The following is a 27,876-nucleotide window of genomic DNA, read 5'->3' as shown; positions in this document are numbered from 1 at the left end:
CGGTATTGTATTGAAGCCTAAAAACACACAAGTGTGTTTACATACTCGTGTTTGTGAGTGTATAGTGTGCGTTGGCACCTAATGCCAATGTACCCAATTTGGTTAGATATTTCACTTTAGTTAAACACAGTCTTTGGGAAATCAACATTAGGTTGAATTCTGTGTCCCCTGAAGTCAGGCGCTGGTTTCTGAAATGTCAAACTGTCCTTCTGGAACAAATAAAAAACGTCCATGTTTCCATTGAGCAAGCATAGCTGAGTGACACTCGATCAATGAATTAATTGAATCAATGGTAGTTCCATCTTCAACCATCGGGGGCAGTTTAAAAACCTGAAAGAAATTGAAGAGATTCAACATTTAACCATTATGCAGAATCAGTCTGCTTTAGTTTGCAAAAAAAATAAGAAGCTTAAAACATTTCCATCTCTTTCACATCTCTAACCTGATGCTATCACCATCATGCAAAGATCAACTTTTTACATCCCACATGTGGGCAAACGGTTCATATGAAATGGGTCTTAACTCTTAATCCTTAGTTTTTTTGGTTTTGTGGTGAGTGAAATACTAGTAGAATGTCTGAGAATGATGCTGTTGAGGGTTTGATTGACTGATTTGTTTAGCTGAAGGAAGAGCGTAGCTCACTGCCTCTCAATGCTGTACACAGTGAATACCTTAGTGCCACAGCAAGCATCATGTGTCCATTCCCAGCATTTGTTTGGGATTAAGCCTCTTAAGGAAAGACAAGATCACACAGACCTCCATTCTCATCATGCATTTCCAGCTCTGTTTGTGCCATGCAGCATCTTTGAATGTATTGCGCTGTAACCAGCGTGAAGGCAAACAAGGCCCTCTTTCCAAAAGATGCAGAGGCTAACATCGGATAGAAGCATGTTAGCTGAACTTGGGTCAAACCACAAAGATGAATTAGTGAAATTTAATTTGCTCGTCTGAACGATGTGAATTATTCATCTTATGCTGGCCTGAAACCATTTCTCTGTGGAATTTTGTCATTGTGAAATAATGACAAACTGTTGGGTTTATTCGTGAATAGAGTAAAAAAAATCTGTGCTGAAGTTAAAAACCAAATGAATACACCATGTTTAAATGTTAGCAATTTTGTCTCCGATCATGTTTTATCTGAAAAGATTGCCCTGAACTGCAGACTTTAATGAAACGCCAAGTAACATCAAATCTTCAACCAACAGTTCAACCAAAACTTCAAATGTTTTTATTTAATGTTCTATGAAAGTAAACAAGGTTCCTGAAAAAACAATCCGATAATAAATGAGATATGCATTCCTTCATTGGATAAACATCCAGTCTCTAAAATAAAAAAAACGAATATAACTTAACAACAAAATTCAGACTATTATAACAAGTTTCTGTTTGACAGTCTTTAACCATTTAAAGATGTTCTAAAGTGTGCACAAATTATTTTGCCTTTTTGTCGGACACATTTTGTCAAGAGCAGATTGTGTAAGGGAATAAAAGTAAAAAAAACATGAGCATTTATTAAACTCAAGTTGATATCCTTCTTTTTGTTCATTGCAAAGGCCGAATGAGATGTGAAGGGATCAAAGCAAGACAAAAGGAAAATTCTAAAGAGCATCAGCTGTGACCGTACATTTTCCACGTTTAGTTGGGAAACAGTCTTAAAAAATGACGACTCTCCTCGGTTGATCAGGAAAGCATGGACATGTATGTATCCGTCTCAATCAGTGCTTCTGAATACTGATTTTTAAATTGTTTTCAGGCATTCGAGAGAGAGAAGGGTGCAGATCTGCAAACTGGGCAGTTGGATAAGAGCAGCTTGTTTGAATAAATCTCTTTGGCCTTTCTAACTACAAAAGAGTGAAGATTTTTTAAACAAAAGACCAAACAGCATAAAGTATAAAAGTGTTTGTTCTGGCACAAATAGTACAATAATCAACACAAGAGTCAGTTTCTTCAAATTCTTCTGTAAAACTAATATATAGATGGTGTTTGCATTGAAATCTTTCCATTCAGTCAATACAAGACTGAGTTAAACAACTCGGTTAAACCAAAAACATTAACTAAAACAGTTAAAACCGCAGGACAAACAAATGGAGATTGAAACAATTGGAACATTCACTGAATCAGCGATGTGGTAATACTGCAATGGTTTCTGAAACATGGAAGTATCTCTAGTACTTCTTGTAAACAGCAATTTACGAGTAATTCTAACCAGCTGAGGGAGAATGGGGTAAAACAATGCTCGGCAACTCATTTACTTCTTCCATTAAAGTACCTTGTTCTGTGTAGAATTGTGAGAAGGCACACGTTTTATCACTGATAGTGACGTCATAAATATCCCTTTGGGTCACAGTCCTTTTGTCTCAAACAGATCCAGACAAAACCTTAAAGTCTCTTTTCTATCTTAAACTCTCTCTCTCTCTCACTCTCTGCTTGCTGTCTTGCGAGAAATGTGCATGTCTATAACGTGTTCATGACTGAGAGAAGAAAACGGGGCGGAGTGATCGATTGAGACGATGAAGGGGTCAATGGAGTTTGCTTTCTGCTGCAGATAGATTGTTGGCTGACCGAACTTATCTATCCGCTCATGGCTGTTGTTGTCAGGTGACAGTTGAAATGTACAACTTTAGAGACATAACATTGTCGTAGTCATGGCCATATGAGATATCAAGACAAAACATTCAGAGCCAGCCTCACATTTGCAAGTGTCTTTGTGAATTATGAGGGCGCTGATTTTTGTAAGGTCATCAACTTTTCGCCTTGCAATACACCCACCTTGTCTTGTTCTCTCTTTTGTCATTTCAACTGTTTTAAGACAGAAAGGACTTTAACTGTACAAACTCACCAATCTCTATCGAGAATATATGAAGGCACTTTGGTGCGATACAATACAAATTTCTGATTAATATCAAAATAAGTTAACATAGCAAAAAAGTGTCTCGTTCAGACATACAGACAATTCATCAACACTTATCAAAAATGTTTGTGCGACGCAAAAGGAACGCACAAACAAATGAACTAAACAAGTGCTGCATTTAAGGTATTCGTAATAACAATAAAAACAAACTGAAAACATTTTTGATCAGTACCACAAATTAATAGACAATATTCAAAATAACAAATAAATTCCAAAGGTAGAAGAGGGAGATCTCCGTGTGTTAGTATTTGTGCAGAATAGGCACTTTAACAGTCTTGATTTCAGCTATGTGCGAAGATTTCTGGATGATGCAGCTGGTGGTCGTCGCGGTGACGGTGTCCTTGGGCTGCGCCAGGTTAGTGAGGGCCATGGCCGCGTTGATCTCCCTCCAGTACGTCTCGTCTTTTCTCTGTCCCTTCTCTTTCTGTGTACCACTGCAAAAATACAAATGCATAAAAATTATATTATTATGTTTCATTAATGTTTATATTTTAATTATAAAGTAAATGTGGCAAACACTACGCATTACTCAAAAAAAGTAATCTGAGTACTTGGCTATTGTGTTACTTGATGCTATGATGAATGATTGCAAATGTCACATGGAAGCAAGTTTTAGAGGTGTTTTGGAAAATGATTTTCGGGTGAAATAAACAAGATCCCTGCGCGTGCTTGCCAGCCGCAGTCATACGCACCTGTCACATTTATTTGATCCATGATCCACAGTCTCTGTAAATACAAGCACAGAACAAAGCCAATGTCAATAACAGAACACTTTCACAATCTTAATACTGACAGATGTGACAAGCAGGGAAAGAGAGAGAGAGAGGGCGAGAAAGACAGTAAGTAAACATCCAAAAGAATTGTTTATGTGCACAGTAGGTCTGTGCTACCGTGGTCCACTAACAGACAGGAAGAGAGAGAAGCTTCACGTTTCCATTTACACTGAAAAGGGTGGAATGTTTTTCATCCAGATGCTTGGCACAATGATAACATGTTATTTGTTGAATGCGGAGGTCAACTACACACATTTAAGACTAAATACTTAATGGTAATGATTTCCTCTACCACACATGCATATCCACACACATACAGATGTACCTTTTTAATAACACAAAAACACCTAAATCAGAATTTTGCAGGACGGTCTCATCTTATACAGATACTGAATCATTCTCAATCATTTTTAACAGTGTCGCTTGTCCAGTGAGAGAAACGCTTTACGTCTTATTCCGGATGTCTCCGCTCTCCCCCGGAGGGTGTCCTCTCTCATGCATTTACCTCATCCCAACCCAAACCCTGCTGCTCCCATGCACCCATCGGATCCGGAACAGACATTGGAGCACCGCCCGGACACCTGCGGGGCCAGCACCTAATCATTCCCCAGTGGCTCGTCTGAGCCAGTATTAAACCAATTTTTCCTTAAAAACCGTTCACATGTGCGGCAAATGGCAATTGGGTGTTGAGGGGATGCAGCAGTGGGCCAGTACCGCCCCAGGCTGCCGTGAGTCTGATTAGGAAATATCCTGTTGTGCTCAGTGTGTTTGGTAATAGTTTTACATGAGAATGAGCACTAATCCACAATAACTGTGACCCTCGTCCAATCTCAGTATTCACTGATCTGTTCTGGGTTCAGTGAGAAATGAAGTGTGATTGGGAGGAAACATGTTTTTCATGTGAAGATTGAACGAACAAAGGAGCATAGAAAAAGTATAGTTCTAGAACTAGTATAAGTGTTCTTTTGTGACTAGAGACTCAATGCAGGACAATGACACTTCTAGGTGAATTTTAGCTTTAAAGCATTTAAGTTCATGTTTTTTTTTGTATGATATTATTGACAGAGCCCCTGTTTAAAACCCATGTTAAAGGAATAGTTCACCCCAAAATGATCTTTTTTCGTTTACTTATCATCAAGTTGTTTCACATCTGTATAAATTGTTTTAGTTTTGAAGAACACAAAAATGATATTTGTAAGAATATTTGAAATTAAACAGTTGTGGGGCACTTTTGACTACTATTGTAGGAAACTACTACTATGGTAGTCAATGGTGCCCCAGTACTATTTTGTTTCACACATTTTTTTTAAATATCTTCTTTTGTGTTTAACAAAACAAATACATTTTACATGTTTAAAACAACTTGAGGGTGAGTAAATTATGAGAAAATTTAAATTTTGAGGCTAACTGTCCCTTTAATAATCACACAACCATCCCTCATCAAGATATCTCACCTTTTTTTTGTTAAAGTTTGATTTCAGTAAATATCTGTGTCTGTCCAAATCATCTCACAATACCACAATATTAAACAATATCTGTCTGTCCCCACCTCATATCTTTCCATATACAGGATATGGTTTTGGGGTTGTCAGTTCCATGATAGATAAGCGGTTTCTCTCAGCAGTGTGTGATTTGCTGATCTCAGTACACTCGATACAAATTAAACATCTAGATCTGCTTTTTGTCAAATGCGTATAGTCCTTAGCCTCACATGCCATTAAACCCTGAAATTATTACACTGGTGTTTTTCCAAAAGTCCACGTTTCCAATTTTGCTCTTTCCACCTTCATGTCTCGTTCTGGCTCAGACATGTTCATTTTTAGCTGTATAATAATAAATACAAACAAAAAAGACTGCTTAGAATGTGCTACTGTAGAAAATGTAAGTTCACAGTCCAAGAAATACCATCTCTGGTGCCAAATAAGAATTTAAATTGGACATTATTCAGATTGTTTGATTGAGCTACTGTAATAAATGTTTTGGCTTGACATTATTACTGTAGTGATAGAAGCTCAATGTTTACGTTCTTGGCAGATGCAGAACTGGTTTCTAATGACGACCACAGCCCTCACAAGCAAAGACAAGAAAATCCCCCAGTTCCTCATTCCTAAATCATGATCTATAATCACTTCTAATTATCTAAATAACGTATGAATCTCCTGATGGATAGTAACAGGAGAAATGTAGGGGAGAGGGAGGAGAAGAGGTGAGAAGAGACACAGATGGACTCATTAGAAACGGAAATAAAAGATTGATAAAGAGAAATAAAAATAATTCCCGCTGCTCTCTGATATCTGGCAGAAACTTGATCATTACTGTCAATGTCTCCTTTGACACGGAGGAGATATGCATCACAAAACCAGTTCAATGGCCAAATCATAACCACCCAATAGACCCCTGCACAAATTACAAATCTCAAAATATGCCAGTCCGATGTCAAAAATACATAATTTGCAGTCACACATTAGACACAATTGTTTTATTGAAAATCAATGTATAGTAGTATTCATAACTTTTTAGCCCTGATGAAGGCCTGTGTGCAGAAAATTCAAATATAATCTTTTTAAATGTATTCTTGTCCTTTGTTAATAGTAGTAATCATAAACACAGTTTTTACAAACAAATGATCAAAATCATCAAACCTTAAATCTGCAGAATACAAAACAACCCATGGCAACATAAAAAAAGCTATAGACTTGGCAACCCCGCTCCACACTGATGCTTACTCAGTTAATCTATTTAGACTTATCTTAGAAACTGCTGACTGAAATGTAAATCTATCAAGCTGTTTTTATATGTTCCTATTATTATTTTATCCTAGTATGTTGTATCAACAATGGTACTAAAATAAAACAAATTTATAATAATGCTTGTTTCCTATTACTCCTTAAAGTTGCCAGAAAATAGCTTAAAAGTTTAAGAAGCACATTGGATTTTTGGATGCAATAAGCCTCCAATGGCTCGTGGGCGGTCCATGGGCGTGGCATCTGTGGCTAAAACTGTCACTCGCAAAGCTGATGCTAGTATGCTACAGCATTTGCGGGTTTTATCAGGCGACGCAGCTCTTGGATTCACACCGAGACTCTACCCCCCTCCAATCCCTCAGGAGAACTCGCAGCTATAAATTGGATGCAGACCCACTACAATTTCCAAATGCGGCTGCCTAAAACATCTAAAACTCAGATTTTTAAAAACAATTGCTGTGCCAAAGAAATTATAAATCCTCTATAAATCTCCATGTGCTAGCGGTTACTATTTTTCTGGAGGACTTTTCTATATTTTTCGAAGCTCTGTGTTCTTTGCTACTGAACGTCTCCATTGGCTGTCAGCTGTGGGACCTGTGCGATGCTTCATAAAATTGCTGCGCTGCAGAGTAAAAGAAGTCCAATGGACTGAAAAGGCCTCAGCGCACTTAGCAACACCACAGGAAATGTGAACTGAAAGAAGAAAGTGCTAGAAACAATACAATATTTGTCCGTCGCCGCCAGGTACTGAAAGACGTCGAGCAGAGAGCACCTGCCTGGTTCAATATGCTGCACGGTCAGCAACACGCTGTGCGCTCTCTGCTCACCGCTGCACAACTGCTTTCAATTAGCCAGACAAATAAACACGCACACGGTGCTACAAACAGACATAACATTACACACAAGTGCAGCAACCGCTGACAGATAATTGATCTGATGCACAAGGAATAAATAAATGCTTCGAGATACAGATCCACATGCACAAATATTGCATGTACGAGATCTGCCAAGACACAAAAAGTCCAATTATCTCAGCATCTGCTCCTCTTTTAGTCAGAAATAACACATGACTTTGTTCCTAACGCTTTTCAAAAGTTTATCTAGACTTTCACCCTGAACTGGGGTCAGTACCGTAATCAAGTGAATCTGCCGCAGAGATTACTCAGATAAAGAAAATGGCCTTCTCATTGTCTAACATGAAGAACACATTGATCTTTCTGTTCTCTGTTTGCTAGATGAACAAAAAACAAAAAAATACTAGAGAAGAAGGACAGCTATTGACTGGACAAATCTTTTTAATAATTATTACATAATTATAATTTATAATTTAAGATGAATTAAAACAGTGTTCAGTTGATGTTATACATGCTGAATGTGTGCTTGTCAAATGCAGAATATAGTAGAAACTCTACAGGCACTGGTGGGTTTCTTAACCTGCAGTTTAACGTAAACTTACTTTTGGTAACACTTTACAATATGTTTTTTTGTTAGTAAGTAAGAGATAATATACAAGCAGCCGGTTGTTATCGCGGAAATAAGAAATAATATCTCACCCAACAGCCGGCTGCTTGTACATTATCCTGCTTATTACACGGCTGCTTGCCACATGTGAGAAAAACTGGACATGAAATGTGAATTTGAAATATTTTATTAGCTCATTTTTTGCGAATGTAGACCTTCTGCGTGGAAAAGCCATTTACTGTCGTTTTTTAGGTAAAAACGATGTTCAAATGTCACAAACAGGCAATTTTGTTTAATCTTTTGTCAATAATATGTCATATATGTTAATGAAAGCCATATTTTTATTTAATTTGTCCAAAAAACCTGTCAAAATGATCTGCTTGTTTTTTGTTTTGAACGGTTGTTATCTGGGAATAACCAACCTGCAAATGTCGCGCCTGGCCAATCAGAATCAAGCATTCCAACGAGCCGTGTAATAACATTAGTGAATGCAATTATGTAACATGAACTAATTATAATCAACATAGTTTATTAGCATTTACTGTAACAAATACAACCTTATTGTAAAGTGTTACAGTACCATTATTTATTTCTTTTGTTTATCGTTGCTGTCAGACTTAAGTGTTGTAGCTCCATTTATCATGTTTTTAATTACTTTTGGTTGTAGGTTTTGCAGATATTTAATGTAATATTTAATGTTTAACCCTCTTGGGTCTGAAGGTGTTTTGGGGCCCTTCACTTGACATGTCCTGACATTAGTTTATTATGAATTGCGCATTGCACTGTATTCAGAACAAACTGTACTATAATAATATACAAGCAGCATCCATGTGCATGCTTTTCTTTTTGAGAACATTTTATTTTCGCAAGATTAGTAAAACATATTTTTAAAGTAATTACATATGGTCAGAAAATACATATAATAAACATATTCACAATAATGTTTTTTAATTTCCTGAAAAGTGTCCTATTTAAGGTTTAAGGTTTAAGTCCGATTGCTTTGATTTGTGAAAGTTGACTCCTTTCATGAAAAAAGATCCTCCCTCTGGAAATGTATCTCCTTGTGTCACAGAAAACCTGTGATTTACACACAGTTTGATCTCATATTTTGTAATGTTTGTTTTGTTGTACTGATTATCTTCCCATCCAAATGTTTTGAGGCGCTGCCTCTCCATTTCTCTTCTAAGGAAACACCTGCCGACAGATCTGTTTCCGTGCAAACTCTCAATCACAACCGAGTCGGAATGGCATCATGGTTGGAATCCACTTCAGATGCATGTCAGAACTGGAAATATACCTCCATCCATCCGTTCATTCTTTCATTTGATCTTCCATCTATCAGCTGCATGAAGAGAACTGACAAATGGAATCTGGGAAGCATGTCATGCTTTTTTGGCTTTGGAGCTGCCATCCAGACGAGAATGGAAAAGCAGTCAACTTTCATCCGCCGTAACGCATTTGACTGAGTGTGACGTGTTGCTTCCAAGCTCTCGAGATACAGCCAACCATGTAGAACAAAGAGAAGCTGTTGCATTTAGGAGTCATTATTGTCACTTCAGCTTACAAGAATTAGTGAAGAGCAAAACATGCCAGTCAAAAAATTTGTTACATTTAAAACACAAAAAAATAACTGGAGAAAAGATTGTTGCAACAGCTCTGCCTGTTCCTCAAACCCCTGACTGTATTCTCAGTCTGTTATTACCGGTTTATTCAATATCACATTCTTTCACTGACAAATGGATTCTACTCGAGCCGACAGACATCAATTGTTCGTCGCTGACCTTTTGCCTTAGAAAACTCAATGTCGTTCTTTCATAATGTCACTGCATGTCTGTGAATGACGTTAAGATGAATTTGGCACAAGTCATCTGAAGAGTTGCCAATGCTACCCTCACTAGCTCCACTTCAGTTCAACATCCTATAACGTCTCTCTCGCTTTTCGAGTGTCTGTCTCTCCTGGTCACATAAATCCATCTCAAGCTGTCTGAGATTGTTTTTTGGTTTGGTTCCATTTTTCTGACTGTGATCATAATTTCAGTTCTGTTCCCCTCTTCATCTCTGACGTTCACAGTTTTTTAAACATAATATCTGGGTTCTTGTTTTCCCATCATAATTTCGGTCGAGGTTTCATTCATTTTAATGTCTTAAAAGATCAGACCCTCAGCCACATGACTGACTTCATTCTTCCATCCTCTCTGCTAAATTCCGCTTTATCTGTAATCGCTACGCTATTAATATCCACGATATCTTCTGTTCCTGGGTCAGTGTGGTCAGAAGAGCCACGAGACCCAACGGACGAGTGAAGAATGAGATCTTGATTCCGCACATGTTTTCTGGTGTTCTTACAAAGCATCACAAACTCCACTGAGTGAGTAACACAGCAGCAGACTGCCTTTGAATCCCAGCACATTAATCTATGATGGATCAAACTGTGTTTAGGGGGTTGACATGTTCTGGGCTATGGATCTGACCGGTGGGCCGAAGGAGCTAACAGTGGCAATACAGTATGGGGAAGACAGAGAGAGCAATAGTGCATGGGGGAGCTGCCAATACCAAGTGAATGGCCAATATGTTTATTATCTGCCCAAATACACATACTTATTATCAAATATGGCTATAGAATTCACAACGTAACAATTCTTTTTTAAAATTTGCGTTTCGCTTGAATGTAAAAAAATAAAATAAACTATTTTCACAAATCTTTTGAGTACTCGTACGCAGAAATCACAAGGTACTGCGATAACACTGAGCTCAAGACAGCAGTTACTGTTAACATAACAGTTACTAAAAATGAGTCGTCCGAAACTTCAGGTGCCGGTTGCACCAGCTGTGTGTAAGTTACAACTTAGCCTAGTTTTGACTTAAACAGGTTTCAACTCACGCACTACTAAAACATTTTTTGAGTTGCACAATTCAACTTTGTTGAAGCGTAACGTTACGTATAAACTAAATATTTACGGAAGCCTCCCGTCAGGAGTAACTTTAGGAATAAAAAAGCAGACTCACTGGATGGAAAAGCTCTTGTTTCACTCGGCATTCTTCAATGATTTACATACATGATAATGCTGACATTTACATTCACGTTTTAAAATTTTGTGATGGCACTACATTATTACGGCTCTAACAACAACCATTCCTACTCTATCTGCCTGTGTTGGGCAAGTCAAAATAAAATAATCTTTTTTTATTTATTTGGCAGTTAGCAGTAAAATGAAATCACCCATATTACATGTCATTTATTATGATTTTATTGGACTGTGTTGGTTTTAATCAGCATTGGTTTATTAATCTTGTTCAATTTGAAATATTTAATAAAATACCTATTATGTTATTCATGATTAGGTATATTTTAAACATATTTTTACCGTTATTATGTGAGGTGAAAAGTTTAAATCAAGAAAGCTTTGAAAATCTCAACATTCAACACAACTTTTTCTCACGAATTTAAAGGCTGCAATTGGACTGTTGAAGGTAAACGTCATATTATGCGACGAACTACAGACATTTCTAGAATTTTCTGACAGTGACAATTGGAAAATCACTTTTAAAATATGTTAAATATTTGTACAGTTTCTTTGTTAATTTGCAATATGCCGATATTTGTTAAATATAGATACATTTACTTGAGCTAAATATATATTGCTAAATATATATTGATGCTACATGAAATTAATATAACCACAATAATTAGCACAATAGAATTGTACAACTATAAAAAGGTTTGGCGAAACAAACATCTGTTACACTGTGACATTTGAGCATTATGGGCACAAAGCATAAATGTGAACTGACAGACTTGTAAACAGAAAAGCACACATCTCTATAACCTACTGTATGTGAGTCTGTACAGCAGATTATATTTTATGACATTGTGTCCATATCCATGAGTGAGTATGGACGTGCTACATCTTTCCTTTAAGTCTTGCATTTACAACAGTAAACACACAAAGCATTACAACAAATAACAGAGCTGGACCGTCTGTACCGAAGTCAGAGATGAACCAGGGCTTGGGACAAATATGTCTCCAAAAATGATCAAGAGTAGACTGCAAAGCTCCTCTTTAGTTTCTTTGTTAAAATGCCAAGGGTGTCACAGCAAGGAGTCCAAATGTTTGACCACAGAATAACACAGAGGTCATCCATTGACTTCATGTTTTTGGCATGGAGCTGTTATTGGCAGGATCTGCCATTTGCTAATGGCTAGACGAAAGATTTAAATCTGTACCGTATCAGTACCGTATAGTCCCACGAACAGACTTCAAACATGGTAGCTACGTGCCATAGCTCACCACTGAGGTATGACAGACCGGTATCTACACCCTGATGTATATTAGGACAAGAGACCTAGAGAAAAAACGCTAGAGAGAGAGCGACTCATATTGAAAGCATTTTACTAAAGTGTTATCAGACTTAGATACGACCGCATCTAGAACGCATCACAAGCCTTTTTTCGACTGCAATAAAATTCAGTTTTGGCTGAGCTTTTGTGTCATTCCAAATGGAAAATGTCTGATGTGATTAAAAGCAAACAACTTTGTAATCACTGCAAATGATTTTGCTGTCTTTCTAAAAGCAGAATGGAAAATCTTGTTTTGATCTCGCGTTACGAGCGAGAGTGCGTTTGTGTGCAAGTTAATTCTGCCCAGAGATAAATACAGAAAAGCTTTCGACCCTGACCTTAGAAAGAACAGTGAGTGAAAAATAAACAGCGTTTGTCAGGGGTTTGTAATCGTTTTCTGGACTAAATAATAATTCTGGACCGGTCTTTAAATTCACTTCGGTGCATTTGAACAGAGCTCGCTCACACGCATATTGGTGCTTTCTTTATCGCTCTCGCTCTTTGATTCACTGATTTGTATTTTCATCTGTTAATCTATCTTTATGAAAACTCCGTCTTTTTGGTTTCCCATTCCAAGCACAAAGTACGGCAAAAGCATGCTATAGACACATACGCACGCGCATAGACTCTTATAATTTGATTGTACTGTAGAAGTCTTTCAATTGGCCATTTTAAAGCCATTAGACTCATCTCAAACTTTTTTCTGTTCTCCTGTCAGCTATTCACTCTTATATACCTGTGTCTGTTTGCACCTCAGCCCTCACGGTCACCACTGACATAATTCACCTCACACATGCTTTTGGAGTCTGATTATTTGCAATTCAGAAATATGTGAAATACAGTTTATACACAGAAGTACCTCGAGTAGTACTTGATTTTTTTAGTTGGCTCAGGAAAATGATGAAATGTGGTCAAACAATGTATCCAACTTTGCATTATATACTGTATATTTCCATGTAATTATACTTCAAAGCCTCAAAAACAATCTGATGTTTGAAGCTAGTTGTTCTCTTAATACTGTATAAGTACCGCATCCCATCAAACTGTGTATTTTTTTGTAGGCGACAACACGAGTCATGTTTTTTTCTCATTACCTTGGCTTTAACTCTGCGTTATTCACCTTTTTCCCTTCTTTCACAATAGTTCAGTTTTCATCCCTTCATTTCCAGCTCATCCCTCATCTGCCTCTCCTCATCTCTCTGTTTTTCACCTTTCCCCTCTCAACATTCTCTCTACTCTCCCTATGGTGATGGATGATGAGACCTCAACTTGACAACAGCAGCCAGAGTCTTGGCCTCAGTCTCTTCTTTCTTTTGGATCGTTCAGTTACTCCTCCCTGCTTACTGAAGGATGGAGAGGGGAAATAGGGGCTATTCCGAGAGGCCAGTCCTCGGAGGGAAATCTTGCTGTTTTTCAGCACATTTGTTGGTATGAAAAGTGTGTTATATGTCTACTAAAGTCATTTATTACACGTCTCTCTGGAATACAGTTTGATGTCAATGGCGGCATTCTGTTGTCATTTATAATGACCCTAAAACTATATATGATGGCTTTCTTTTCATGCAGCTCATCTTTTACTGGTGTAGTTTTTTGTCCCGTGTGAGGAGAGAAATATTACTTAACTAATAACTATGATTCTAAGCCAAACATACTATACTTACAGTGCAAATCTTATTCACTAACCACACAGTCCAGGCCCTTACACAACACTGATTTCCAATGTTTTGGCCATTTATTTACATGACATTTTGAAGGCAAATTATGTGTATAGTCTATAGATGGCTTCATCAAACACATGTGCTGCACGATTAAACTAAACTAATATTTGATTGTGTATTAATTGTATTCAATTAAATAAAAAAACGGAGCAGGTATTGATTCTTTGGGGAGGTCTACCAGAAATTAACTTTGTGTCACATAACATTTGTTTATGTTGTTGCCGCTGAAACCATCTATAGTGCGACATCACCAGTCGCGGATCATTTTGACAGCAATGCCATCTCTAGGTTAAACTTTTCTAAACATGCAAATGAAAACCTTTTCAGTTTTCAGTCAATCGTCTAAAGGTACCCTCAGTTTGTGAATGCTTGTTTCACACCTTAAATTATTATAATTTTTCACGGACAGTCGTTTGAACAAACACAGCATTGAGAGACAGAAAAGGGAAAGATCGTTATTTCAATAGATGTGAGATTTTCACAGCTGAGCTGTGTCAAATATCGTCCTGTTGCTCTGTGTGGTCAGCGAGCAGTCAGCTACCGTAAATCAGGCAGTTCAGCGTGTACTCTTTAAATGACACATTCCTGCCAGGCATCTCTTCTCAATTATAAATCCTTCTCCCTGTACTGTTTCTCACTGTCAAACAACCCTAAAATTACATGTTAGTGAAAGCCCGTAGTGCTCGGAGAGAGAGACTTTCTCAAACTTTAATTGCGTTGGACTTCAGATGTTTTTATGTACTGTGTGTGGGGTTGGATATGTGCAAAAACAGCAATAAAAATGTACTGTATATGTTTCCAGCTGTACACACACAGGCCTGTCAATCATCAGATGAACACCACACAGACTGCACATTAATAACGGGCAAATTTATGCACTCCTATTTTAGCCTGTTAAATAACCTATTGCATTGAGATTTGAATAATTCGTGTAGTTTTGCAGTGGGACCGGCCTAAAAAGTCGTCCAGATAACTTTCAGTTGAGATATTAAACAAATATTTTTAAAGCATATCCTCTTGGTGGAATAAGTCCAGTGATTCTGCATTACTAAAGTGACAGGCAGTGGCACCTATAGTCCCCCACGGCCTTGTCAAACGTCTCTGTTTTCATTTAACATATTTCTGACGCCTGACTCTGTTTAATGTCCACTGACCTTGAATGAGAAGGTCTTTTTTTATGTCATAAAACACAGGTGACGCTCTCATTTCTCTGAAGAACCGTGTCTCACAGCGCACGCCTGACACGCTTGAGCATAGCCAGAGGATTGCTTGGAAAAAGAGAAGCGAACCAAATTTTTTGTCTTTGGCAAAATTTCTAGGCTGTTATTTTTACTCTCATTACAGATCACAAACACATAAAGAATTTCTACTTTTTATATTTCTGGGCAATGGAATAAAATTCTTAACAATGGAAAAGTAACTTTCGAACTATGAAAGAGCAAGACTGCGTGAAGACAGCCGGAGTCATTTCTCCACTGTGGCCTCGATCATCTCATTGAAAAGAAATCATTGTCCTCATTACAAAATAATACGCAGTAGATGTTATTAGTCAAATCCAGCAGGAGGTAGTTTTCAAAAACCTCAAAATCAGATTTCAATATTGCAATAATATGAAAGAAATGTGTGCCACACGTCATGTTTATCTAATTTATTTTAGCTCACTGACGTATAATGTTAAGAGTTGTCAAATAGCTTAAAACATGTTCATGATAATTACAGTTATATTATGCTGAATAATTTATGAAAATAACTACAGTAAATACATGAATAGTTTGGAACAAATCTTGATTTTTTTATGGTGCTCTCCAATTAATATGAATCAAACTGCAGTTGGTTTGTTTTGTAATAAAAAACAAAAACATGATAACATAATAAAAAACATGAGTTTTAAACACTTTTAAAATAGAGTTCTCATTTTGGAACCAAACTATTCGTATATATAATTATATATATATATATATAATTAATAAACATATTAAAGTAAACACTATAAGTGCTAAAAGTATGTCAGTCTGTAAGAAGACATTTACAGTAGGGACTGTTTTCAGGGACACATTTGTTTAAATTATTGGCACACAAACAAGGAATTTATTCTTGAGTTCACATATGGGTTAAAGAGCATGATTAATTACACAGATCTTATTATCATTATTATTTTAATAATTAATCACACTGTTCAAATACAGCCCTGTATTAATAAATACTCCCCTGAATGACACATAATTTCCAGCTTAATGCATCACAAAGAACCTGTTCATCTTAAAAGCGATTTAACAAATAACAGATAACCAGAGTAAACTGTCCAACAGCAGCAGTTTATATCCCACATGACCCATTTCCATGTGGCTCATGAGATTCCTCCACAACCAACCTCTGATGCAACACGCGAAAATACACGTGAAGCAACAATGTTCACCAAAATATTTTCCGTCACGTTCTCAGTCCACTGTGAGTCCTTATCCGCTCTGACAGCGCAGCATAGTGATCTATATCATACAGGACAGACCTAAATGCACGGAGCGAGATTCCTGCCCTTAAATATCCTATTAAAGAGCAATTTGATAAAGAACCTTGGCATGTACCTTGGAGTTTTCTTCTTGTTTTCAATGAAACTCCTATCGTGGTTACAACTACATTTCATTCATGTTTTCACAATAACTTCTTTAGTTTTCCTGCTGGCCTGAAGGTTGCCACGTCTGATCTGTGAATAGCGATAGCACTTTATTTCCAATTTGCCAATTTACATTTAACTGAAGGTCTCAGTGTTCTACAATAACAACATGGTATGAAGATACTACACTATAGTGGAACACAAAGTAGTTAGACAGACAGCTATTAAAAAAAAAAGAAAACAACCACACATCTACAATTTCAACCTCACGCCCATATAGGCTGTAACTTGAGGAACGTTTTTATGAAAGTATTCTGGAACGCAATAACAAAGCAAATGGAAGAAAAGAGAATAGTGCACACAAAGAGAGATTAAAACCGTAGGAGGAAATGATGTAAACCCCTTGAAGATACGCCATATCTTCGCCAACGACTGAGTGACAAATTTAATATCAATTTAATTGAATGTTTATTGTTGTATTTGGTTCTGATTGATCCCTTATTCTGTTGCGCAAATGTTGATCGCTGTGTGTGATATTGTGAGCTCTAACTGTGGAAAACCTTTCGTGTGGCATATGCTCATGCACAAAATAACAAACAGACACTTCAACTACCTGACGGGCCCGTCAGAATCCTCAGCCAGGAAATGGTATTTACCATGGAAGTAGAGCAAAGCGAAGATAGTGTCTATTCAAACATAACTAAATCCACATAAATAATCATTAAGACTAGAACAGCATTTTAAGAAGAACTGATTCAAGCGCAAACGCACACAAACAAACACCAATCTCTTTCATTTACAGATAATGCAAGCCACGTTTGTCAGTAAGAAATGGCTAAATTAAATGAAAGGAGAAACAAAGTAAAACAAAGATTGCGCAGCGATATCCCAGAGGCTTTGATGTGAACAACAATATTTGAGGAAAGAAGTGAGGAGCAAACATTGTTATCAGTTATGATTTCTGTAAGAACAAAGACACAATGTTCTGACCTGAAGAAACCTGCAGCTCTGAAGAGAAGAGAAAGCATGCAGAAGCACTCTACGGCCTCAGTCGACTGAAAAACATCTCACATAAACTCTTATACCAACGATCAATAGGGCCTGACGTTCTTGCACATAAGGATGAATAGGGCTTAAATAATTGCCAGCACTCTCCTGATACATATCCATCATTTTTATACATCCAAAAGATTCAGGATAACATCACAAACACCTGGAATTCTACAGCACATGCAGACGACTGCAGCAGACCCCCTTTGCAGAGTGACCCCAAGCAAATAAATGCACATAATTTAAGAGTCCTGAATCAAGATAAAATATTTAAAAAATCTCTTTTAACAAACTCTTTAAAAGCTGGAACCACTCAATAGGTATTTTAACATCCTAAAGTGACCTACTGTATAATAAGTCCGGTAAGGACTATGACTCCACGCATTGATAACTTAACAAATTTAAACTTTTTTAATGTAGTGTTTTTGTGGCTCACTTTTTAGAGCATTGCATTAGCAAAGATGTGAATTTGATCTTATAAAAAATCTCTTTCTAAATATAGAAAAGTGCCTGCTAAATGCATAAATAGAAATAATTTTCTGTCCATCTGCCAATACAAATGTTGTGCTTTCAGACTTATTTAACACATTTCCTTCCACAGAACTGAACCAACATTACAAACAATGCCGACTAAGTCTGCAGATTCTGTCTTGCGAGTCACTTCAGGCCACCCTGAGGTTTATCTGCATCTCTGACAGATGAAACATGCCTGTGTTTAAGATGAGCAATGTAGTTTGAGGTTAAATACATCTAATGTCTCTGTGGGACCTCGGGAGGAAGTTCCTCGGGTCAAAGCTTGACACCGCAGAGACTGAGAGAGAGTTATGCTTTATACACACAAACACGACTACAGTTTCGTAACTATACACACGCACGTGCCTGTTACACACCGTACACCATCCCTGATATATACTTTCACACTTGTAGGGACATACATGATATGCATCACAAAAGTGTGTAGTAGAGCACAAATAGATATTACATATTTAATACGTGGGAGAGAAAGTAATTGTCATAATAAATAAAGAGGGATTTATTCTGTTTGATTCATATGCTGGAGACTAAACAAGGACTATGTTTACCGTTGTTCTATTTCATGGCAGGAGCAAATTTGAATTTGCATAACCTTCAACTTTTTATCAAACGTGCACATCGTTTGAACTATTGAACTACACCTGTTTTTAACCTAGCACTATTATCATATTATTAAAAAGATATTTCTGAATACATACGTGCCAAGTTAAAATGCAATGCTTTATGAAATTTTGTGAGTGTCTCAGAGAAAACATACTCTTCTAGTTGCGAAACAAGGAGCGAAAATCCTGGTCACAAACACAGCTGATACTGGGCTCATGAAACAGCTTCAAGATGCCCATCGTCCACACCAAAACAAAAGAGATAAAACTACACACACACAAAAGCACTCTGGGAAAGAATGTAAAACTCACCAGTCCTGTAGATAAAATTGGCCTCCGCCTCTGATGACGACGGTGACAGCAGATCTTCATCATACTCATTAGAGCTAAAGGAGCCCGAGTGGTTCCTCCTCCTCCCGTCCATTACGCCGTTGGCCACCATCACGTGACGGAGCGAGTCGTTAAGGTAACGATGCAACAGGCTGCTCTTATATTTGGGCGGAGACACGTAATCGTCTGATAAAGACGCTTCAGCGGCCACTCGAAGACCCGCCCCCACAGCCCCGCCCTCTTTCTTGATGACGCTCTGGTACATGGGCTTGCTGAATTCTCCGCTCTGGACGCGTGCTGCCGGGTCACCATCTGGAAGTGATGCAGAGAGGATGGGTAAAAATGTGTCAATACACATTTGAGAACACATTAAAGATAGAGATCAGATGAATAATAGAACTGAACTATATGAGTCAATATTTTGATCTCCTGCCCTTCACCCCTCTCAGCAGGGAGAGACATGGTCATATTTTTCTGGAGCAGACTGAAAACTCTTGATTGGATTACAGGGATTGAAAACACAGGCCTCCCACCTCCGGCAAGTGAGTGTGTTGAATAAAATTTGCCGCTGACAGACTGATCACTGCTGCAGAGGCTGAAGCAAAGCAGCTTTGAGTTTTTGAGTCTTGAATGGCTTTGCTTGACATTTCCAAATAAAACACGTTCTGTGTCAAAACAAATTAAGTTTTGTGGTAATTAAAGTTTTTAATTTTAAATTAAGTTTAAAGTGTCAATTCAAAACACGTAAATCAAGAATAAATGAGGGCAATTCTGCATACTTAAAGTAGTAGTCTACCCCACAATGAAAACTCCGTCCTCATTTACTCACGTTCTTGACATTTCAAATCTTTATGACTTTCTTTCTTCTGCAGAACACAACATTTACAAGGATGTTGGTAAACAAAAAACACAGGTCCCCATTGACTTGCACTGGTTTTGTGTCTATACAAAAGAAGTTTTTTTTGGTTACCAACATTCATCAAACTATAATATATATAATATTATTTTGTGTTTTGCGGAGGAAAGCAATTTATCCAGGATTAAAATGTCAAGAAGGCGAGTACATTTTTGTTTGGTGGTAAAACATGAACATTTGAGTTCAAGATCTACAATAAGAAACATAAAACCAGGTTTGTACTGTATTCAAAAACAGAATAATTTATATTTTTGATTTCCAGAAGGTTTTGTGGTTCATACATTGCCCTGACGACCATGCTATAATGTAGGAAACAAAAGTAAACACACTTCAGTTCACACAAACGCAATATTTCCTAGGATACGAGGTCAGGATTGTGCGAGTGAATGCCTCTTAAGTGAGCTGGGATATCACAGCAATGCTCTATCTTGACTCAGAGGTGTGAAGAGTGTGTCTGAAGCTCAGATCTTCTGTGTAGCATATAATTACTGAGGCCAGACACGGGAATGACAGACCTGATGAAACGTCTGCATAACAAAACTCTCCCTCTAAACAACTATGAGAACATACTTGTTATTTTTTGTGACTGAAATATGAATATTGTAGTTGATATGTATACCTGTAGTACGAGACAACTTGTATGACATGATAGGTAGTATAACAAAAACACACTTTACTTGAGTAACTATAAACTATCATGATAACTATATAAGCATCCACAACAACAGATGTTGGAACAATACAGTTGTTTAATCTGTAAATAAGACTATAGATAAAGTAATGTTTAAGCTTGCATGCTGCAGTTTCATATTTTTTATCTTTAATAAGCTGGAAAAATCACTTTGACAGTAATCGCAACATTTTTGTAATCACAAAATTTGTGGCGTCAAATCAGCTATCCTCTTTTATTTAAAAAGATATTTCAAACTATATCTTTATATTGTTTTAGATTTGGCTGAATGGCAAACGGCACCAAAACCATAAAATATCAACATGCTTTCTGACAAAGATGCAATGATACTGGCATGTAAAAGCAAGACTCCCCGAAGAAACGTTTCCATGGAAACTTTAGAGTTGACCAGGAGGTTATGGAGTCAGGGGTCAAAGGTTAGGCTTGTCTATGTCGTTCTACAGTGTTAGAGAAGTTGTTTCTAGAATGAGACACATGTGAGAGGCACAGACTGTTATTTCGTTTTCTAACCTATGTGTGTGTCCTCTTCCAAAACACCTTATCAAAGAACCAAATACAGGGTGTGTTTGTTAGTGCAGCTATGGCTATACTTATGCGCCATAATTTTTTTAAACATGCTTAGAAATATCACGAAACATGTCACGCACTGACTTTTTCTCTTTATTTTAAACTGTTTTGTTTCAAATGGCCCTAACACTCAGCTTATTCATGTTTAAATAGTTTTTATAGTGAAAAATGTCAGCTCGTCAGCAGGTTTGTATAAGGGTTAATGTAAAGAGATGGAGAATATCACTAGCCTGGTATGAAATCAACGGAAGTTAAGGAGATGCCCTCGCTAACATAGTCAAAAGAACCTGCCTGTATGTGTTTTGTGTTCATTTTTTGTGTACACATGAATGATATATTTGTTCTTATGAATGTCTTACAGTGCCTGCAGAGAGTTTGCTAGAACTTGAGTGTGTGTGTGTTTTAAGTGCACGTTAGTGTATTGTGGTGGAGTCTTGACGCCTCATTGGGGAGTGTTAATCACAGCATGGATGACTGTCTGTGAGTCTGTCTGGGGAAGTTAAACACAGGGGAGGATGCACACACGAGCATTACTCTCAATACACCCCCCACCCTGATTTACAGCTCTTACAGTTATAAAATGTTTAGAGTGTTGCACTGTAATAAAACATCCATGTTTAAGCACCCTGTCTCAGCTACATGTAGAATAATATTAGACATTTAATTTAATATTAGATTATACAGCCACGGAAAGAATTAGGAGACCACCCCACATTTTCATTCAATCAATTTCATTTCAAGATATATTTGGCCATTGCAGTCCAGATTCTGTTGAAATTTAACAAAATCAAACCTCAGGAGTTATATAAAGTCATCCAACAGCAATGTGAAAGACTGACAGAATGACGAGACACATAAGAACTGTGATAAAAATGGAGATCGTCACATATTTCATTTAACTTTTCCTAAATACAAAATATTATTGTTGTATTGCTTAAAAGGGAATATGAACATGCTTTCTTTGCCGTATTTGAGGTCAGAAAAAATACAGAGCATCTTTTTCTGTTATTTTGATCTGTTTCTCCAGCTCTCATTTTCTGCGAAAAAATGCAAATAGAAACAATATTTTGAATATTTTGATCAGAAATCAAATTCAGAAAAACTGAAAATGGTCTTCGAAATGTTCTCTCTTTTTACAGTGGCTGTAGATTTAATATTGCTTAATATACAAAACAATGTGTTTATTGTTTAAATAGAACTTTTACTTGCATAGTGTGTAGATACTCATGCAGTGACAGTGTTAATTAAATATGTATTATATTTGTGCCATGCTTGTAAACATATGTTGAACCTGTCATAACCACATTGTAAAACTTTGCTGTTTTAATTTTGGTCAGAGTAAAGTTTAACTCAAATTGAAAACAAAACTAACAGGAATTTAAAATTCCTGTTAAATTAAATAAACAGTATGTTACTGGCAAAACTGCTGAAGAACAAAATTTCCATGTAAATGTAGAGGTGCAGAAAGGTTTTACAGTGCACAACACACCTTGAAAAGGAAGTGCCCTCAACTCCAGCATTGATAAATACAGCTTTTTGTTGATCAACATTGTTTTGTTTGTCTGAGCATCCCAACAAGGCCAAACTGGCTCAACCTATACGAGTGGGACCAATTTTTGTCTAAAAAACTGTACTGCAGTTTCAGTTGGAGACTCTAGAGGTGCAGAAATCACACACTTTTCCTTTAAATGTTCACATAAGCCCCGCCCCAAGTCTTGAATGGCACCTCTGTGAATATTAGTCAGTTTGGCAAGCAAAGAGTCTTACCTTCAGAGCAAGAGTCGTCGCTACTGACGCTCAATCTTTCCGCATTGCCTTGGACGTATTTGTTGTAAAGCTTGATTCTTAGAGCCCAACTTAAATCAGGCTGCCTGACGGTATTCTTCAGTCGTCGTCGAGCATTTGCAAACCAGTTTGATACCTGGAAAGAGGAAGAATGTTGGAATGGAAATTAGGAAATTTGACTAATAAATACCAAAGAAAGCACGTACAGGTCATGTCTTTGTAACCTGTAGTGGGTAGTAACAAAATTACAAAGCATGCACTGATGGTTTATACATGAAACAAAAAACTTTTTTTGAATTGTTTCATTCATCTGTTTTTCTGTTTAAAACGCCTGATATGAAGACCAAAACAAGCCCACACAGAGACACTTGCGCAAGGACTAAATGACCCAGATACTCTCTTATTTATCAGGACATTATGAAACCAGAGAAAAACTAGTAGGGTAATGTTTACCACACACAGATATTCCTGTTGGGAACATTGTGAATGAAACATTGCATTAAGGCTTTTCCAACTGAGACGGTGAAGACTTGGTAGCTTATTCTGGCTTCTGCCACTCACACCTAATAATGTTCTTTTTCCTCTGCACAATGTCTGTGTTTTTGCAATAAAAACAATATTAAACCCAGCCATCTCCATTTCACAGAGACCATTTGATGTTACAGTAGAAAAACGTACATGCCTGATAGACTCCAAGCCACTTGTGACTGCCGCTGTTCTGTGCCATTTGTTTCTAGACATTAAGACCTGAACTTTCTGACGTCTGGTTTATATAAAGAATATAAAGTCCTCGAAAACCAACAACCTTACTTTCTGTTGGAAGACGCTTAGTTGAAACGTACACAATCTGATGGGACATTGAGATAATAGAGGATGTGTATGGTTATCATCGGCAGTTAGAGAATGTGTGTGGTTTAGAGTCTCTACAACATTTCTGGGTAAAAAATAAATAATACTCTCGCAAATGGCAAAAGTTATTTAAGTCATTAAACGTCAGTACCAGGTATAGCTTGTATATGTAAGCCCTTTTTCTAAATTGCATTGCAGCCTGTTCACCATTTTGAATAAATAAATAGTTCCTTTTCATGAATATTAAAACCAGATTATGTTTTCTAGGGTCATCCAGAATAGCATCTTCAGCCTGGACCCATCCTTAACAAATTTAGAGAACATGTTTATGTCTTTGTGTATACAGAGACAGAGCCGGTGACAGATATGTACACAGAAACTGATACTTACACACAGACAGGAAGACACAAAGAGCTGAAGACAAGCCAGAAACACAAGGAATTTAAATAAATTTTGCCCCAAAAACCCTGTCACTACCTCGTGTCATGAATATGGATAAAACGCATATTAGCCTTAGACCGCATGTGCTTTTGCACTGAACACCTGCGTTTTTATATATAAAGAAAATGAAATGTCACTTCAGCAAGATTTCTACTTGAGGCTAGTGAGCAGATGCACAGCTTATGGAACAGCTGTGAAAAATGAACTTGCTCACCTGCACAAGTGTCATTTGTGAGCCAAGTGCGAGAAGGATTTTCTCTGTTTTCGTGGGGTAAGGGTTGTCCCGGTGCTTGTATAGCCACTGTTTCAAAGGCCGGGCCATGTCCTGCAGAGCTTGCCGTTTGTGTCGTACTTTGCCAGAGCTCTGACGAGACCTGTGGAGAAACATACTGTGAGCCGGCAAATAACTTATATTATATTTATAACAAATATATATAAATTTCATTTCAATTTTAGCCTGTGGTATTTGCTCTTTATTGGTAAAATTGTCAGAAAATGACTCGATGAGAAAATAAAAGCAAAAAGCAAAGCTGTTTGTTATTATAATTTATTAATATAATAGTATAAATAGTTTAATATTCTGTTAGCAATTACCTGTAGCAAGAGCCTTCGTTAAACCCGTTTATTTCCCTCTCTCTAAGTTAAAATGTGTTTTTTTTAATTGTCATTCTTTTTATTGGTTGAAATAAATAAACACAGTTTAAAAACGCTGCCATTTGTGAAGGAAAGGTCTTTAGTTTTTACTGTCTTCTTCACTAAAATGAAGTATTTATTCAATAAATTGATTACCTCTCTTAATCAGATTAATTTGACATCCACACCAACACAATAAATGAATCAATACAACATCTTTTTGCACACTCCAGTGAAATAGTCTGAAATCTGTAATCTCCTGAGGATGCTGAGAGGCTAAAAACCCCCAAAACTAGTAACATCAAGCTTTTCTCTCAACACAAGTTAAAGCGCACATACAGAAGCTGGTTGTTTAAACCTGTAGATGTCAGTATGGCGCTGTTATATCACCTTGTTATCTTCCAGAAATCTGACTGCACATTTAACATATTTTCTATCCGCCCGTCCGTGGTTCATGTTCAGCAAATATTTTCCTTGTAACCCAGATCTGTATTAACAGCCTTAAACGTTTTTTATCCCTGTTCTCGATATCGGCGAAACACACCTCTGTATTTGTTCTAATAATTTTCATTAGCACTGATATTCCCCTTGAGGAGACCCGGCTCAGCTGTAGTGTTATCCTACTGGCTCTCCTTACACGCGCAAACGGACCTTATAGGCGCGAGCCAGACGCGCCCGCAGCGGAGGATGTTTGCACAGGTTTAGCAGTTCACAAGACATCACTTTTAGATTCGGTGTAGCTGTACATCGTAATAAAATAAGGAACCACTGTGTCGTCTGTAAAAAAAAACGCAGGTTGGGGTAAACAGCTTGAGGCGGATGAGGCGGTGCGCACTGAACGCGCTCGGGTTCGGATCTGGGGAGGAGGGCAAATAGAGGATGATCTTTTGCATCCTCAGTACAGAAAATATTCATGATTGACTGGACCACACATAAAGTTGAAGGAAATGTTTATTTATTAGAAACAGACCTGGACGTGTTTTAAATTTGCTACCGAACACGAATGACCTGACGTACCCGAACCGCAACAGTGTGTTAATTCAGCACCATCGACAGCGACTTAATTGAACTGTGAATATTAATTTCCTAGGAATCTCTTTTTAAAACCACAACGAAGGCTATCGTAGATCAGAAAAAAAGCGAAGGGGTCACTCATTTAAAGCACACGATTTCTTACCATAAATGTGCGCAACCGTTAGAAAAAATGCCATCGAGCAGTTGGACAGTTTTCGTTGGCACTAAAATGATCGACTTTATCTTTACCAATGTTCTCTGCTCTACTACAATGTTGGATACATTAGTTGTTGAGTGCACAGACGATCAGCGTTAAATGCGCAATTCTGTCTTTTTCCAGTTACTTATCTTGTCAAAAGAATGATTCCATTATTAAAAACCAAAGATGCGTAATGTTATGGTCACATCTAAGCGTATTCATTCGAGTGAAATAAATTGTTCAAAGAGTCTTGGAATACATTTGTAAAAAGACACACTTCAGTTTCAGACATACCCAGGTCTTCTGTGTCGGATAGCTGAGCTGTCTTTGATGACTTGGCTGCTGGCGAGCAGGTCCGGATGCTGTCCATCGATCACTTCTAAATAATTTCTACTGCTTCTCTCGACCTCATTCGCCTTCTCCTCGAATAAAACCTGGCTGCTTAGCTTATTAAACACAATTGTGTTCATCTTTGGTTTATTAGTCCTTCTTTCCCCTGTGTCCGCTGAAAGCGCCTTGGCAACAATATATGTCCTATTCAATGGAGCCGTTGCGCAGAGTTCTTGTCAAAATCCTGTGAAACAGAATAAGATGAAATTTTGTTGACTGTCACCCTCGAGTTATCCCAAACATACTCGTGGAAACCATAATTTTAGGGATCTACTCTGTACCTTATAATAATCTGTGAAATGCGTCCAAACGCTCCCTTGTAACTGTCAGACTGCGCACCAAAACAAAACAGAAACTTTGAGAGAGCGCGTGAGTCTGAAGCATGTCTGAGTAAGGATAGCAACTGAATGAACCGTATTTAACTCTAACAACTTTTAAACTACTGTAAACTAGAGATTATTTGTGGTCATGCAGAATGAGAATTATGAATGATACGTTTTTGACCCGAAACGTTTTATTATAGCGCTCATGACCCAACGTGTTTAAAAACAAATCAAACAAGAGAAAACATAATGCATTTGCAGGGAAATAAGATTTTGCTACGATAATAATGCTTTAACACCCATTTTACTTAATGTATTAAATGAAACTATTTTTATTTAGAGTTTCTACATTTTACATTACTTTTCTTACGTCCATATGAAAATAAGTAAAACGATTTAGGAACAAGCCTATACAATCCACGGCGTCCTGGTGGAAATTAACCAAATAAATCTAGCTTTAAAAAGCATCTCTTTCACACACGGACTGAGCTACAATTCTCACTGCAAAATAGTTCATTGATGGTGACACGACTGCATTAAGTGAAAACACGCAAAAGTCATATGCAAACCGAAAAGATGAGTGAAATGTAGGATAATTGACTGTACCTCACAAGCTCCCCTTCTGCGTCTTTCTGTAAAGTGTAATCCAGTTTCCAGTTTCCCATTCCCCTCTCACATGTTCCCTGCTCTAAGATCCTGTGCGCAAACCGCACGAACCGCTTTCGCCTCTACGCTTTATTCAAGCGCGCCCGGGAACGTGAATAAACAACTCGTCTCGTGTTTCCCAGCTAAGCCGCTCAGACGGCGAACATAACGTGATTGTTTTATGCCGGTTCCGGGGACCGGCAGGGGGAGGCTACCGGGAGACAGCCAGTGCAACAGAGTATTCCCTTGTGCGAGTCCACGTCTGGATCGCTTCCATCACCCTACTGCACGACAGTTGTATAGAGTTACTAATATCAGCCAGAGCCGGTGTGATTGGACGCAGTTTATCA

At 37.6% G+C, this 27,876-nt stretch overlaps 1 protein-coding gene across 1 annotated transcript; it reads right to left on the bottom strand.

Moving 5' to 3' along the window:
• Positions 1–1,207: 1,207 nt before the first annotated feature.
• On the bottom strand, positions 1,208–27,592 carry mkxa (mohawk homeobox a). Its single transcript, XM_079475903.1, has 7 exons — positions 27,488–27,592; positions 26,463–26,742; positions 24,537–24,696; positions 23,015–23,168; positions 19,056–19,385; positions 3,604–3,637; positions 1,208–3,345 (listed from the first exon to the last, which is right to left on the bottom strand). The coding sequence occupies exons 2-7, from the start codon at positions 26,636–26,638 to the stop codon at positions 3,153–3,155; spliced, it is 1,047 nt and encodes a 348-aa protein (XP_079332029.1). The 5' UTR covers positions 26,639–26,742; positions 27,488–27,592; the 3' UTR covers positions 1,208–3,152.
• Positions 27,593–27,876: the final 284 nt, after the last annotated feature.

Source organism: Barbatula barbatula (assembly GCF_947034865.1).
Source record: "Barbatula barbatula genome assembly, chromosome: 16".
NCBI lineage: Eukaryota > Metazoa > Chordata > Actinopteri > Cypriniformes > Nemacheilidae > Barbatula > Barbatula barbatula.
This window is presented reverse-complemented; position numbering and strand designations above follow the sequence as displayed.

Bases quoted from the DNA above. Each gene is read 5' to 3' on its own strand.
- mkxa (XM_079475903.1), bottom strand. From the start codon at position 26,638: ATGAACACAATTGTGTTTAATAAGCTAAGCAGCCAGGTTTTATTCGAG. The intron at 24,697-26,462 runs GTATGTCTGAAA...GTTTCTCCACAG, and splicing joins ATCCGACACAGAAGACCTGG to GTCTCGTCAGAGCTCTGGCA. The intron at 19,386-23,014 runs GTAAGACTCTTT...CATCACTTCCAG, and splicing joins CGACGACTCTTGCTCTGAAG to ATGGTGACCCGGCAGCACGC.